This window comes from Coffea arabica, chromosome 11e (genome assembly GCF_036785885.1).
Source record: "Coffea arabica cultivar ET-39 chromosome 11e, Coffea Arabica ET-39 HiFi, whole genome shotgun sequence".
NCBI classification, from domain to species: Eukaryota; Viridiplantae; Streptophyta; class Magnoliopsida; order Gentianales; family Rubiaceae; genus Coffea; species Coffea arabica.
Window position 1 is genome coordinate 54,317,237 of NC_092331.1, and position 17,545 is coordinate 54,334,781.

General features: G+C 33.2%; 1 protein-coding gene across 5 annotated transcripts; it reads left to right on the plus strand.

The window, feature by feature from the left end:
* Positions 1 to 5,009: 5,009 nt before the first annotated feature.
* Positions 5,010 to 8,954, plus strand: LOC113719079 (protein TIFY 6B-like). 5 transcript variants are annotated; one of them, XM_027244096.2, is made up of 7 exons: positions 5,010 to 5,382; positions 6,252 to 6,445; positions 6,693 to 6,898; positions 7,057 to 7,147; positions 7,283 to 7,607; positions 8,118 to 8,175; positions 8,522 to 8,954. In XM_027244096.2, the coding sequence occupies exons 1-7, from the start codon at positions 5,298 to 5,300 to the stop codon at positions 8,655 to 8,657; spliced, it is 1,095 nt and encodes a 364-aa protein (XP_027099897.1). In that variant the 5' UTR covers positions 5,010 to 5,297; the 3' UTR covers positions 8,658 to 8,954. The 5 variants fall into 5 exon arrangements, with proteins under 5 accessions (XP_027099897.1, XP_027099898.1, XP_027099901.1 ...); XM_027244097.2 differs by having other exon boundaries at positions 7,063 to 7,147; XM_027244100.2 differs by having other exon boundaries at positions 8,105 to 8,175; positions 8,522 to 8,672.
* Positions 8,955 to 17,545: the final 8,591 nt, after the last annotated feature.

Sequence of the window (17,545 nt, forward strand, 5' to 3'; positions counted from 1 at the left end):
TTAGCTTAGTAGTAATACATAACTACTATTCCTACTCTGTGTATAACCAGTGATATATAGTGCCATCTAACTTATTAAACTAGAATGTTTGGTGAGCGAGATTTAACAGAAAACCTAGATTGCAACATAAACAGTCTACGTGCAAATACATGGTTGGACCTATCTGTATAAGATGTGTGTAGAGCTCAATTTTTAAGAATTCCAATTATATCGAAACAGGATTAAAGAATTGAAGGAATAACAAATCACTTGTACAATTATTTTCAAGAAATTGATCTCACCATTGTGTGCATTATTTGCTGTACTTTGAATGTGATAGTCATATTATTATTTCATTAACTGCCACCTCATCAAGATTCAATAATTACATGTTCCATGAAAAAATGGTTTTGACTGGTAGATACTTACTACTTACTTGTTAAGAGGGATCTTATGTATTAGCTTTTGCAAAAGTGAAGTTAATTTGTAGAAGTGTCCAAGTGCAAGAGGCAATTAATGTGGATTTATGTATTTACATAGTAAATTAGTTGTATTAATAAATGGACATCCCTAAGGAAATTCATTAGAAATCTAGGCTTTGTTTGGAGTGCTAGTTTTTATAGAAAAAAAAATACTGCAGCGATGTAATGTATATAAGGTAAAAATGTAATTGATAAAATGTGTCGAGAGAATTTTTTGTCGAAACTCACAATTCAATTAGTTTTCTAGAAATTATGGCACAAAACGAGCATGCGTCCATTTTAAATCAGTCTACCATTAATGGATAAGAAATGAGGGAACAAATGCTGACATTGACTAATTAATACCAAAACCAATAAATTTCCCTTTTTTATTTGATAAAACAGAAGCCAATATTATTATTAAACTAGCTAAACATCATCCAATATGATTTGTTTGACAAAAAAGGTTGCACTAATAGTAGAAAATACATAGATCATGCCATAGATATATTTGATCTGGAAAATCATTAGACATATAAGAGTTACAAAATAAGAAAGATTACACTGTGAATCACAAATCATTATATTTGACTTGTACAAACTACTCCACAAATATCTGTGCATGTCTATTCCCTCAAATCTGATATCTAATTAGTTCAAGTTCAAATTCAATGTTGAAATCTGACGAGAAAACTCAAGAAATTCTAAATCTAACATATATATTTGAAAAAACTCTCAAATATAAAGAAAAATAACAAAAAACTAAACAAAACTCCTACTAGAATACCCTGGAAGAGAAGCAAACTTTCACTAGTTAATACTAGGAGAGAAAAAACTCTCATTAGAATATCCTAAAAGAAACTTTATTAAACGAAAACAAAAATAGAGGAAGAGGAACGGAGATTTTGACTTGAGATCAAGATCTCCTGGAAGAATGGTGGAGAGAAAATTGAAAGCAGAGAGAAGGCCAGAAAAAATGAGTGGATGGAGAGAGAACGAGGCAAGATATCTAGAGACGTCTAATAAATCTCCAATGCTAATAATTTCTCCCTGTATTGTTAATCATTCCCATTTTGTAGTAAGCACACATTTCAGGCATAAATTTTTCCACAATAACCTATAGGGATAATTTCAGAGACCTGCTCAAGGTTTCTAACTATTTCATTAGTCTCGCTTTAAATTTTAAAAATTACACTGACCTGTCTTGAGATTTATTATCTTGCAACATTTAGGTTTAACCAACAATTTAAAAGTGATATGAGGAGAGAAAAGATATCATGATTCACCATTGGCCTTATCTACTATATTATTTAGTTAATCTAATACATGTCCACATATTAAAAAAAACAAAATTTTGCTATTTATCATTAGAGATCAAATCACATATAGTATCCAAAAATAGTATATCATTCTATATATTTCACTTAATATAAGATCTAAATTACTTTTTTCAGTTACAAATTTGTTGCCAAACATGCTCAACAATAAATAATAAAAAATGCAACCAAAACATTACAAAGAGCAATCTTTAATACCATAAAAATATCAACAACTAACCTTAATATATTGACAAGAATATTTATGATGTTAAAGTTCTCTCTCTGTAATATTTTCGTTGCAAATTTTTTTGATTGTTTGTTATTGATCATGTTTAATAATGGATATGTAACCAAAAAGAATAATTTAGATCTTACATTCGATGAAAAATATAAAATTATATACTTTTTTGATACTATATATGATTTGATTCTTAATCATAAACATCAAATCTTAGTGTTTCTCTTTAATGCATAGATTGGTATTAAATTAACTAAATAATGTAGTAGTTGAAGGGTAATGGTGGAATCATGTTATATTTTCGCTTTCCTAATATTAGTTTTTAATTACTGACCGAGTCTAAATGTTACAAAATAATTAACTCCAATGGATGTTAATGTAATTTTTGAAACCTGAGTGGAAGATAGCAAAATAGTTGGAAACCTTAGGGAAGGTTTCTGAAATTATCCATAACCATCAAGCCTGAATTTTTAAATCCTCACGTGCTAACATACCTACGAGACTTTGAGGGGCATTTTTAATTTGAACCCCTACTGGTCCACCACCATTCTTATCCATACTTCCCACTTGCTGCGGTGTCACGCAACTTTTCGTGCCATGCCTGGGCGTTTTAGCAAACCTCAGCCCGGCGAGTTTTTGGATATTTACGAATGGCCGATTTAAAAGGTCGAGTAATCCCACGTGATCCCCGACCCCACTCAGTATAGTCTCACGAGTTGCTAAAACACGTGTACACGTGTCGCTCTCTGAGTTAGTGACAGTATAGACCTGTGGTACCACCGACAGGTGGGCTGCACGATTTTAGCAACGCATGGATTAAATAGCTGCGCACGTGGTTCCATTACCGGCTTGACCGGTCATCCACCTTTCTAATCGGTAAAAGCATCTTCATGCGAACCATATCAAGTACTGTGTAGCTCCCACCACTTAAAGTATTGGTTTACTTAGCTTTGGTTGTACAATGCAAGTAATCCTTTGAATGCTTTTTCCACTCCACCAAGGTTTCTGGGTGATTGAAATTACAAGATTGACCATGGTTTTGTGGATTGTGATTGTGCGTTTTTCGTACCTCTCACATGCTTGTCAAATGGTGAAAAATCAAACAATAGCTATAGATCTTTATTGGTACTTTTCAAGTAAGTACTATGTGGATTGTTATTGATGAACAAATGGAATGAATAGCAAATGAAGCCAACCGACATTTCAATCTCATTGGATAGGTGTTTTTTCAAATGTGGTATGAGAGTAAACAATTTTTGTGCATATCATCTTATCAAGACGAATCAGGGTCAACATCCAAATTGAAAGGTGTTTATCGACCCACCGAATTTTTTAAAAAGCATCTTAGGTTGAGATGTCGTGGTTGTTTTATGTCCCTCATTTAATTTCTTATTAGGCATCTATTCTCTTCTGTACAAAAAAAAAAACTAAAAAAATGAACTAGGTATTAGTTGAGTGAAAAATGGTATAAATCTTGTTGGTACTATGATGTTTACATGAATTCAGTATATGTGGAACAAGGTCTCGAGACCTTATCTAGATCCACATGTTAATGTGATTTTTGTTACTTGCATTACACTTCTCCAAACTAATTAATTTATCAATATGCACTGTTTTTTCTTCTTTTCTTTTTTAACATTTAACATTATTTATTCATCTTCAGAAGTTAACAATTATGGTGATAGAGAATATATGTTATATGGAGTTTGATTTTTTGAAAGCATTCAATGCTAAAACATGAGATTATACCAATTTGAACAAAGCACAAATCTAGGGTGATACTTCACCAATGTTAAAGCCAATTTCATTTAAATCAATGCAAACCATAGCAGTTTACTTTCACTTGCTTCTTCTCACATGAATTTAGTATAACCCTTTGCAACTTTATTATCAGCATTAAACTTCAACCACTTGTGTTTAAAAACTCATACTCATATCTTTCTTGTTAGTGAACTGTCACTTTAGTCTCTTGCTATTGAGAAAAAGTGGTGATTGTTGAGTTAAGCATTAATAAGATAATTTTCATTTAAGAGTTTTCAAAAGTATGAACAATTTGAGAATGCATCATAGAATCACAACTACTCTAAAATAAGTTAAAACTTTATATGGAGAACAAGCAAAAATACATCAAAAGGCATATCAAATAGGAAATGATCAACTCAACTAAAATTAATGAACTTTTAGCGCATACTGGTCGTTTTTTTTTTTGTCTTTATAAGAAAATTTCGAACATAAATTACAAGATTTACACTTCATGCGGATCATTGTTAAATCTTTATAAGAAAATTTCGCCTATAAATTACAAGATTCAATTATTAGTACTCAATAAGTACGAGTGTCTTTCTTCCTATGCAGGTTATGAAGCATCTTAGGCTCATTCAATACAATCAAACCACTACAAATTCTACCAATTATCAATATTTGCAGCATCAATTATTACACCCAATAATTAAAAGAAATCATTTACCATGTCCAGCTCTGAATCATCTCTTTAGAGTCATCAAACAAAATTGCCAAGGACTTTGAAGTAAATTTTGTTTCTAATCAACTTCACAGACTATAGAAAATTAACATAGTTTCTATGCGATTAGATTTTTGTACATGTCACATATTATCAACTTTCAATCTGTACTATAGAAGATTGAACTGTAATGCATTAGATGTTTGGAGTAAATTTTGTTTTTTTTTTTTTTTTTACATATTATCAATTTTCAATCTGTACCATAAAAGATTGAACCAGGCATATCATAAGACAAGTGTTTAACCATGTGGGATCCATTAGGCATACAACAATTTTTCCTTTTCAAGGAGATTTTAGTCATTTTAAACAAAAAAAAAAAAAGTAATGTCCAAAACTTTTTCTCATGTGGTGTCAATATCAATTTTTTAGTACTAAAAAAATAATTAAAACTGATCAGCTCAAATGAATACAAAACTCAAGAATAGAAACGCAGCACCCATCATCCACTTGCCCATTCCTATAAACTCACAATAAAATACTCCGCAGCAAACACTCACACCCACAACACACACTGGGCTTATAAGCAACACGCTTTCTCCCTGTGTCCTTGCTCCTTGTCTGGTTGTGTTGCCTATTGCATCTGTTTAAAGCATTTCTGCTGAAGAGGGTGCTTAAGAGGAGAATTGGGATTCTGGGATTTGTCTTTTTTCTTTTCTTTTTGTGATAAAGCAGAAAACGTTGAGCTCTTTTTTGATCTACTGAATTGCGGGTTCTGTTTGAAATTTGGAAATTTGGGTTCTGTTTGAATTTTGGTGTTTCTTGAAAACTCTGATTCTGAGATGGAGAGAGACTTCTTGGGATTGAATTTAAAGGACTCTGTTATTGTTGTCAAGGAAGAAGCTGTCGAAGGCTTCAAGGACTCTGGTAAAATTCTCACTCTTTTTTCTTTCCCTTTCTTTTTTGTTTTTTGGTCATTTGTAGAAAAGCAGAACTATGTTTAGCATGTTTCTTGTGTGTGAATCACATTGGCTTTGCTGGTTTTTGGTGACCAAAGTTAAAAATTTTTGTCCTCGGTCTAGTATTGGTTTTGTGATTGGGATTCTATATGAATTACAGTTAATTCTGTTTGCTAGTAATTATTTCTGAGCCTTTTATGCAAATTTATACAGCAATGCAAGTTTTAGCTGAGTTTGATGTCATATTTAGGGTCTTGTATACAAATGAGTTAGTTTTCAATAGGGTTGGAAGGGGATGTGTAAACTTTTTGTTATTAGTAGGTGACTGAATTCTGTGGGTAGTTTGCCATGCTCTAATAGTATAGGGCTTATTGTCTGCCCAGTAATTTTTTTTTCCTTTTGAGTAAGTACAATTTTGTGTGGTAATTGAGTCAAAAATTGCCATTCTTGTTAAAGGGGTGCTTGTTTTAATTGAATTATCAGTTGCAGGGATGAGAAATAAATGATGTCTGGTCTGATTACTAGTTAGAGAGAGAGAACTTCAAAGTTCGGTAAGAAAGTTTGACTCAATGTGATCATTCATGATTGGAATTTGACCTAGTTCTTATATATAAGATTCACAAAGGAAGTGTTTTAACTTCAATTAATTTTGGCTCCAAACTGGAACCCCCTTAAGACTGTATCTGTTTGGAGTTAGTTCAGTCTTTTATGTTAGTGTTGCCCAAATAAAGTAAGTTTTCTGGGTAAGATTTGCTTCTTCAATGTAGTTTCCTGTTTTAAGGATGAGTTAACTGTAAAATGCATTATCCTTTATTCTGACTGGACTTTGCTTCAAAGGGTTGGTCAAAAGTTCCGGAGTTCCATGGCCATTATCAAACAAGGTGTCTGCCCTTGCTCCTTTCGTGCCCTTTAAGACTTCCCATGATGAGAAGATGCCAAAAGTCAATTCTGATCACCTTGCATCTTCTGGGTATATGGTAATGTCTTCTGCCGATGCATTTGATATCAAACGACAATCTGGTGAAGCTCAGGTTTGGATCTATCCTTCAAAGGGAAATTTGTTGCGTCAAAGTGTTTGCTTCATTGTTTACGCATGTGAATACAAGAGCAGTCTAATTATGATATGCTTTACTAACAGGCTGCGTGAATTTGCATGTTAGCATTTTTCAAAGCAATATTCATGCAATTATCTTCACAAATTGAGATACGGCTTTTCCATTTTGAAACACATAATAATGAGGACACTGGTTTAAGTTGACATTTGTTTTTATCCAATAGAACATCCATCATGTGCATCTTACTCATGATGCTAAGATGCTTCCAATTTGCATGAGCAACCCTTTCCTGAAGACTCATTTTGCTGGTGCTGGTCAGAACTTGGCTGGTGCTAGTTTAAAGCAGCAGTTCATTGGAGGTGTGCCTGTTGCAGCTCCTTGTTCATTTCTTGCTTCTAGTAGTTTTGCGGCAGGGACAACTGAACCATGGTATGAATCTAATGGACCTTTAAGTAGACCTAAAGGATATAATATCCGTCATAATTTCATACTTTTTTTTGACCTATAGTTCTATTGTTGAGAAATATAACAGAGGAAATGAATGATATAGGAAGCTGCTTCTGTGTTTTGGATTTCTTCATTGATAGGTTCAGTACCAAGGCTTCTGGGGGTGCTCCTCAGTTAACTATTTTTTATGGAGGGACAGTGAATGTCTTTGATGATATCACTCCTGAGAAGGTCCACCCTTTCTTTGTGTCTTTGGATAATTTATTTCTTTTTGAATTTAAAGCAATTCAGGCATTTCTCTCTTCTCTGCTGAGAAAGTTTTTCATGGTTTTACCTGTCTCATTTGATGGCTATATACCTTATCAGGCTCAGGCTATAATGCTTTTGGCCGGAAATGCATGTAACATGGCACAAACAAGGCTTCCAGTTCAGCCACCTGCCTCCAAGTTTGCAAGCGGAGATGCTGCTTTTGTGAACCAAACCATACACCCACAATCTAGCTCTGCCCTTTCAAGCCCAATTTCTGTTTCTTCCCATCCGGTTGGCCAGTCAGGTGTTGGTTCTAGTAACAATGATGAATTGAAGGTTTCTAAAACTGCAGGCATGTCAACAAATCTTGTGAACAAAGTGGAACCTTTAAATATGGTGGCTTCACTTGGACCTGTTACTTCCACAACCATGATTCCATCAGGTATATGTCACTTACTTGGTTTTGATATTTTTAGCATCCAAAAATTGCCTTTACAAAAACATCTGTCTAGAATTTCCTTATAAGTAGCTTTGATGTCGTTTATCTTTTTGAGTCTTGGATTTATGGATTTTCTTGTTTTGCTGTTGGACTTTCTTGGTATCTTTTATTTTTTTGGGCTGATCTATTGTTTTTATTGTGATACTAATATGGGAAGCGGATTAATATTCTTAAGCCATTTAATGAGTTCTGAGGTGCTGGCAGTATTTTTATTTTTAACTGCATTATCTTGGCCTCGCTATCATTTTTGTATTTGATTTCTATTTATTGCTCTGCTTTCGATTATCATGTTTTGAATTGCACAATTGCTTGCTTTCCCATGTATGAGGTATGTGAAAGACATTTTAGCAGCAGAAGCATTAGTATCCTCCAATTTTGTTAATCAATGGGGCTTAGGTATTTATATTAGTTAACTATAGCAGCAACATTTAAGAAACCAGGTTTTGTGTGCAGCTGTTCCACAGGCTCGTAAAGCATCCTTGGCTCGGTTTTTGGAGAAGCGTAAGGAAAGGTAAATCTGTTTCCTTCCATTTCCTTACTCTTCAACTTATGCTTTATTTTGTAGTAAATTTAACTCAATATCTGTTGAATTAGCTTTGTCAATGATGCTTGTGGTATGACTATTCTAAGTCCTCAAGGGCTATTCTATGCAAAGCTTGTAAATAAGTAAATTACTTGATGTATAAGAGGATCTTGTAGGTTTAAATGAGATTCATGACTCATTTGGTTAACGTATATTGCAATGACTTCCAGAATTTCCAACTTAATTCTCTGAATTCTTTTATAATTCTTCTCTTTCTTGCCTGCTTCTTCCTCTAATTGAATGTTAGGTTTAACTTGCATGCCTTTTTGTGTAGGGCACTGAACTCATCACCATACAATCCCAATAAAAAATCTGCTGGCAGTAGCAACCCAGATTCCATCATCGCCGGTTCCCGTGCAACCTCCATCGCTGGCTCTAGCTTGCTGTCTACCAGCAATGAGATGCCATGATGGCTCGTCGATGAATTGGAATCCTTGGTATAGTTATATATAAATTTCTGTAGCAAAGTAAAACGCTAAGCAATTAGTTTTGGCTATCCTCTCAAGTCTTATTTGTAATTTTGAACTTTGTCTAACTTGTAATCCAGTTTAGTCTTACTAGACTGGTGTAGCTTTTATTTATTCCACTACTCTTCTTTTGCAGTATAGGTTTTTCCATCTGCAAACTTAAGAGCTGGTTGTATTTATCAACTGTATTGCTTTTATTAATTTTTACACATATATAAATTAGTATACATAATTTAATGATGTAGTTCTTGTTAATCTATCAGGGTACGTCTTTGGTCTAGTTGATTATTGCTAGCATGCTTTTTTAATCAGTAAATGGAAAGTATAGTATAGCCTGCAACCCTTTTGATACTGCATTAGTTCGAATATGTTTGAAATCTTTTCTTGCAACTCCCAATGCTTTAAAGTTTCTCAAAGTTACAACCATTTTGGTAGTAAAGAAAACAAATTGACGTTTGTCTATATTTTCGTTGCAGTATCATACCAAATAGCTAGCACATGATTTGAGGAATTTAGTCCTTTTTTTTTTTTTTTGGGAGACGACGACTGTAGTATATCTTAATCTATTCTATACTAGGAGAGGGAATGAACCTAAGGAGGTCCAGAGGTAATTCGGAGGGGATTGAATACATCACCGGACCAAACGGATGCACTACTACGCATTCGCTTGATTTTTTTAAGTAAATCCACATTTTTAATGTGTCAAACCCTGTCTCCCATCCCAACCCTGCCTCCCACCCCACCAAACCTTAAAAGTTTGATGGTGGTCACCAATCCAAAAGCTAGTGGTTTTTAGGAATTTAGTCATTCATGTAAAATTTAGTATACGGTTGTATATTTCAACAGGTTGGACTGTTGATATTTTCTCTTTTAGATGGATACATTCGAAAGACGGGTAACATCAACTGATGCCTATGCACAATTTCCACGTGCATCCGGATTCCAAATGAAAATATAGGAGTTCTGTCCAAATGAAAAGATAGAGTATTTGTGTGCCAGACGAAGCCTTTTGTGGTTGTCCTTCCTCAAGATCACATGGTGGTGGGCATATCCCCCTCCCCACTTGTTTTTGGTCCTTTTCTCTATGGAATTAACATTTTTTTTGTGCCAATTTTATTCCACATGTAGTAATAAAACATGTTCATCCCACATTCATTTTAGGGGTTTTCTTTTCTTGGGACCCTTTTATTAAAATTGTCAATGAATCCAACCAATGAGAGGAGAAGCTTGGTTTCTTGGGCAGTCTTAGTGCTTCAAATGTCGATTCCAATTTCCGACGATGTGATCATATTCTCCATCACTACCAGTTGGTGTAACGTTTCCATCAAAGGGAATTGTACAAACACCATAGGACCATTTGATCAGATCTTGAAATTATTCACCTAATTGGATTTTATTTCTTGGGACATGAGTACTATACATTTCTGTTGGCCAACCATGACTTGTGTATATATTTGTTTGGGACAATGTGATCATATTCTCCATCACTGCCAGTAGGTGTAACGTTTCCATCATACGTAATTGTACAAGAACATAGGACCATCTGATCAGTTTTTTTTTTTTTTTTAATTTATTCACCTAATTGAATTTTGGGACATGAGCACTGTATATTTGTGTCGGCCAACCATGACTCCTGTATAATTACTCCAGGCAACTGCTACAGTGTAGACAAGATTGATGATTTTCTGAACTCATGTCAAAGAGTGGCATGGGTGTTTCCTAGTTGGATGTTCTTCTAAGGGAATTTATGACCTTGTTTCGATTGTTATTTTTTGTAGAAAAATTTTTACCTTTTTTTATCATCTTTCTACTTCACATATGTCTACAGTATATTTTTCTACAAAAACGTTTAAAAATAACAGTCCAAGTTTCTTGATTTCAGGCACCAAAATCATCTTCCCGATACCACTTTCATAAGCAATTTTGGTATCCATTTTGTTTAGAAAATTAGATTCATGATGCTTGTGTCAAAGAGTGCCATGGGTGTTTCCTAGTTGGATGTTCTTCTAAGGGAATTTATAGTTTCTTGATTTCAGGCACCAAAATCATCTTCCATATACCACTTTAATAAGTAAGTTTGGTATTCGCTTTGCTTAGAAATTAGATTCATGATGCTTGTGTCTTCTAGAGTTTTACTAAATACCAGCAATCCATTTCCCACAAAAAAATAAAAAATAAAAAATAAAAAGATTGAACTGAAATTCACAAGAGCTTCAAGTGCATTGAGTTGCCAACTCAAAACATCTATGGGCTTTATGCTAAGCCTTCATCAATGAGGGGCTAACAGTGCGATTTACCATTCTTATTTCCAAATTCCCACGTTACCTGTCCCTTTAAAATTATCACTATTAGAGGGTAAATAAGTGGTAAGTAGGGTACATTATCTTGTTGTACTGCAAGAAAAGTTCTCATTATTTTGGCTGTAAAGGGCATTTTGGACTTAACATTTAAATAGGGATGCCCAATTTACAAATTATAATGCCAATAACTATTCCTATCCTTTCTCTCATGAAACATACACATTCGCCTCAATTATTGAGCTAGTGTTGACCTCTGTTAGTATCAAATGTTATGCTTCGGGATGACCATGAATTTGATTGCATGTCAAAGACTTACAAATAAGAAACCTCTCCTAATGTTTACTAGTGAGAGTTTTCATATTTCTTAGGTTTTTCTAATGGGAGTTTTGTTTAATTTTTTGTTATTATTTTCTCAAATTAAGAGTTTCTCATATATATATATATATATATATATATATATATATATATATATATTAGATCTGAAATTTCTTAAATCTTTTCGCTAGATCTCATCATTAGTTTTGAACTTGAACCAGATTTGAGGAAATAGACATGCAGAGACATTTATGGAGTAGCTTGTACAATTGGTTAGATCTAATGATTTGTAATTCACAATATAATCTTGTTAAATCAATGATTATTCAAATCAGATATATCTGTGATCTGTTCTATGTGTTTCCTGCCACTAGTGTAGTTTTCTTTGTCAATCAAATCATGTTGGACAATTTCCAACTAGTTTATTAATATTAGCTTATGTTTTATAAAAAAAAAATAATGTGCCATCAGATTAAAACAGTGAGAATTATCTGCCTTTGAGATTGTGACATGCTTACAGCTAAGGGATTAGCACTGATGTCAATTTCCATGTGAAACATAAGTATGATTCATGTATTGACCTACTTTTGATGCCTTCTCATGCCAAGGGAAGGAAATTTGCATCAACAATACTTTTGATGATGCAACATCCTTTTGTCCTCTTTCTTCTTTTCTTGTGATAAACAAGGAATTAAGGAATCTACGATGTTGAGTTTATTGATTTTTTGTTGATAAAGAGTGATGCATAAGTAAAACTAACCAATTATATCAACCAAGGGCTTAATTGACACCCCTTCATTTTAGATCCACATGTTTGATGCATCAATAACTTGTATTGTTAAAGTTGAAATTGGTGTAAGGCGTGGATCTAGTTCTCCTTTTATATCAATGCATGTGGTCCTATGTTTCTTTAAATATCAAATTCAAGGCACTCAATTATTGAACTCTTATTCACACACAAACATTTTTTTGATTATTATTCCAAGTGATGCTTCCAATGATTGAAAACTCATTAAAAATTTTTGGGTTTGGAAGAGAGCATTAACATTTACTGATTGCCTCTCTGTACTCTCAACTTTCTCTCTACTCTTCTTCTTCGATAGGAGGGGAGATCTTGGCCTTAAACCAAGGTTTTCTTTCTCTTCCTTTATTCTCCCTTTCACTTTGTTCTTACTTTTATTTAATAAAGTCTCCCCTAGGATATCCTAGTGAGAGTTTTCTTCTCTTCCAAGCTACTCTGGCGAGAGTTTTCTCGTCTCCCAGGCTATTCTGGTGAGAGTTTTGTTTAGTTTTTTTTTTGTTATTTATTTTCTCAGATCTATATGTTAGATCTAAAATTTTTTGGATCTTCTCATCAGACCTGGGCATCAATTTTGAGTTTGAACCAATTGGATAGCAGAGCTGAGGGATAAACATACATAGATATTTATGGAGCGGTTTATTCAATTGGTCAGATATGATGATTTGTGATTCACAGTGTAATCTTTTATATTTTGTAACTCTGTTAAATCTTATGATTTTTCAGATCAAATATATCTATAACATGTTCAATGTATTTTCTACCATTAGTGCGGATTACTTTGTCAAGCAAATTGTGCTGGAGAATTTCCAGCTAGATTATTAATAATATTGACTTATGTTTTATCGAAAAAACAATTAATGATTGCAGCAGTAGAAGATTATCTTTGAAGCTGTACATGCTATGATGTTTACAAACATATCATACATCTTTGCATATGATGTTTGTCCGGAAAAGTTGTTTTGCATTATGCAACACAATGTTTTATTTCAAAAATAAATTGATTTGAGCTGCGAATTCTCCTTTACAATCAAACTGGTCATCATAATGCCTCCATTCCTGTGCTCTATAATCAAAATTGTAATCATAAATCCCCTATCCTCTGATTCTGTGTTTGTCAATAACTCTATTCATATTAGGGTTAATTCCAATAAACCCCCTCAAAATTTATTTTTTTCTCACGTTGCTCTCTTGAAGGTTGAATTGCACCAATCCATCCCCTACGATATTACAATATTGTCAATAAGGTGCAATCTGGTCGGACAACTTATGTGCACCTCACATAATTATATGAAGCGACCAAAATTATCTCTACAAAAATTAGTAATTGGCATGGTAGAAAAATATGTAAATGAAGCAACTAACTTGCCTTTTTTTTAGTGGTCTAATAACTCGCCAATAAATGAAGTGACCCAGTTGCTTGCTTGATAACCTAAAAAAATTGCATCATTTTTCTAAACTACTTTTAAGTAAGGGACAAGTGGGATTTAAGAAGCATGACAGAGAATGCACGATTTAAATGCAAGACGTGTAATTCCTTGCGTCTCAGTCTTAACCACTAAACTATCTTATTACCATTTCAAGCATTGTGATAATGGGTTTGTTGCTCTAGTCTTTGATGAACTTATTAAATGATTCATATATGTAGTTAAAAATCACGTCACATTTAGACCATTTTATTTATTTATTTATTTATTTGGCATGTCACTTGCTGATTTTTGCAGGGATAGTTTGGTCATTTCACAAATCAGGTGCACATAACTGAATTAGTCACAAATTTGGGCTTTTCTAACATGATAGCACCTAATTGCGCATATTATGATAGTATAAGGGATGGACTGGTGCAACGCCACCTTTCGGGGCCATGGTGAGAAAAGAATATTTTTTAAGGGGTTCATTAAAATTAACACTTCATATTATGGTACGCACTCCAAAAGGATCTCTCAAAAGGCTAATTTTCCAAACAAAAGTTGCAATGAGATCACGGTACCATTGGGGATAGCATATTTTCAATGGTTAATAACACTTTGGCCTCTTAAACTTTAGGAATAGTCACACTTTATGATCCTCAATCTTAAAATTATGCACTCTAACCTCTTAAGAAGATTAGCCAAAGTTAGAAATGTACAAAAAAATAGTGCAATGATATTTTTGGCCTTTTATTGAGGAGATCATTTATAACTTATTATTATTTCTGTTTTATTGCTAAATAATATACATCTTTTCTATGGCATCTACTATACAAAAATATCAATTATATAAAAGCTAAAATAAAGTTTGCGTTTAGCTTGTTATCCTTATAATTTTCAAGTTGGATTAATGTTTTACTTTTACATATACTTTGTTCAATTTATTAGACTTTAAATCAAAAAATAAGGATAAATAACACAATACTAACAATAAATTGAGTTTAGCAAAATTTTTAAAAATTAAGGTAATATTAAACTTGTTATTATTTAAAAAATAATTTTTCATTATATCAGTTTATGTAAACAGTTAAGATAATATTATTTTTATTTTTGTTTGTGAAATTAGTCAAATAATAAATACTGAACAAAAAATTCTTAAAAAGGGCTAATATGCCTTATTTGTAAACAAAGAAGACAAAAATATAGATTAAATCAAACTTCACTGTTTTCTGCAACAAGAAAAGGGCTATAATTGTAACCTATAAATAATTCAGGGAACAAAAGGGTAATATTATCATAACACTCACTTCTTTTTTTTTTAAATATGAAGTTAAGCTTTTCAAGATTGACTAGTTTTCATAGACAATGAAATGTATATTTTTATCATTAAAGGTGGTAAAGTGTGACTGCTCCCAGAACTTAGGAGATCAAAGTGTTATTAATCCTATTGTCAATTACTATAGTGCTCTATCTTAAAGTCATTTGGAGAGCTTACATACACTCCCATCTATCCTAAAACAATAATATTATGGTACACTTTTTGATGTATCGATGACTTGTATTTTTAATACTGAAATCACTTTTTTTTTTAACAATTAGTTTTGAAACATGTACAAGGCTTTAATTTAGAGTGAACTTAAACTTAATTTAGCCTCTCTCATTATGCTTCAAGAACGAAACATAACCATGTTCTGTTCCTTCCTTTTCTTTTTGCCCCCTCTTTAGCTTCACTCTATTATTAAAGAAATTGGAACAAAAAGAACCAAACCAAGTGCAGAATTTTCACCCTCAAGACTCTGAAGAGCCAACCGTCACTCCCCTCCCCGACGCCCCATCTCAGCACCCCCATCACCCTCCCCACATAAAAGAGAGAGAGAGAGAGAGAAGAATCAAAAGAGTCAAGTGGCTGTTACTGCAGATAATGGCATGACGCGGACTGCCCAATTCTGTGTGGACCAAAGTGCAGTAATCAGTCAATGTGAAAACGTTTGATTCCTCTTAACAAGGTTTTCTGACCATTCATTCGGGCAATTTGATGCCTAGATTTCGCAGGATGTCTTTTGTTCACATTTTTTACGAGTCATATCAGCGTATGAATGAGAAGACAGCATATGTTTTTGGTCTCAAATCAAACACAGGAGAATGAGCAGAGCAGCCTGAAAAGAAATGAAAGTGACCTGCCACCTGTTGGCCATTCCCCTACGTAACCCCCTTCTAGTCCTTTCATAATAATACCAGCCATGATTTAGATTTGGGACAATTAAGGTTAATCTAGTTGATTAGTCATTACCTTATGGTATTGTCTTTTTTAGTAATCTTAGGAACCCATTGGTTTATGTTTTAGGTTATATAGAGTGTCCCATGTACATGTATTATGTTACTATAAGAAACAGGTGGTCCATACGTGAGTTCATTTGCATGAATGGAAGGAAAGATGCTCTATAACCATCTCCTTAATGCTTTTGATGGTGAATTTAACTAAAAGACCCTTGCATTCAGGATGAAGTTTATCTTTGCCAAGGAATTTTTTTTCGTCCGAGTTTCTATCCCAATTAATGTTTATAAATATTTGTTAATACTATTGGCTTAAATGCATGGTATATATGAATATTACTATTAGTACATTTTAACATGTTAAAACTTTATAATTTCGTGAAATAAAAAGGTCCCCTTGATCATGTATCGTGTGGTTCTTCCGTTGTTTCTACCTTTTTTTCTTCACAAAATATTTGCTTTCTACCAACCTAATGTCCATTGAATGCTGACAATCCATTATTTATATCAGCTATGCTATGATTTACGTAGAGGTGTCAAAATAGGTGAATCGGATGGATTTAGACAGGTCATAATTGAATCACGTAATGAATATAATTGCTTAATTGAATCAATCCATTTGTGCTCATTTAATAAATTGATCAAAATGAATCAACCCATTATTACTCACTTGAAATTCTGTTTTTATTTTTTAATTTGTTTTGCATGTTGTTTTACAAGAAATAAAAACATTTCATTGTTAATAGATTGCTAAAAAATTCAAATTTATTTTCTTAACATCCACTAAAAATTGAGTTTTAAATATATAATTATTTTTAAAGGGGTATACTGGATGAGGCAAATCAACCACTACCCTCCAATTAAATGAATTTAATTGAATACCCATTTAGGACCCACTCAAAATTCACTTATTAGTGGACGAGTTTAAAACAGACAACACAATTAGATTGTGATTGACACTTCTACATTTACATGTAGTAAATTACAATATGCAATATCTGCTGGAGTAGAATAAGGCAATCAACCCCCCTTCTCTTTTTTGGTGGGTATGGAATTCATAGCATGTTTCCCAAATCAACCAAAAAAAAAAAACTAACTACAAATATGCAAAATTAGTCAAACTAGTTGATTCTGAAAAACTAATATTCATTGGGAGAAATAGCAAAAGAAAAAACAAATATACAATCAAAACAACGGGGGCAAATTGCTTAAAAAATACTAACATAGTCAAAGAGGACAAAGTGCTTGTTAACAAAAATTACAGGGGCAAAATGAAACTCAGACACAATTACAGAGGGTTGCAGTCTAATCTACCCTACTCTTTGGCTACTGTTATGCAACTTGGGCCAGAAAGAGAACTATCTTGACAATTAGCTTTTCAGAAAACAGTAACAAGAAAAGCAAATTAACAATCAAAAAGTAAGATCATCTCTAAGAAAATAATAATAACAAGAGAATTGAATTTACATCTAAAGTAAAAAATTGACAGTCAGATTACAGACATTGACTTCCCATCAACTATCCAATATTTCACTCAAGAAACCTTTAAACACAAACTTCACTTGAGTATATTAAGCAAATGTGAGGAAATCATTCTCCTCTGCCAAGTCAAGCACCCAAATCCCTCTTAGTTTTGGTTCATTACTGCTGCAAATACAGCTCTGAAATCGAAGTTACTATTGTCCGTGACGGTTAAACCATTGCAGCCAAGGCTTATTTTTCTGGGACCTTTAC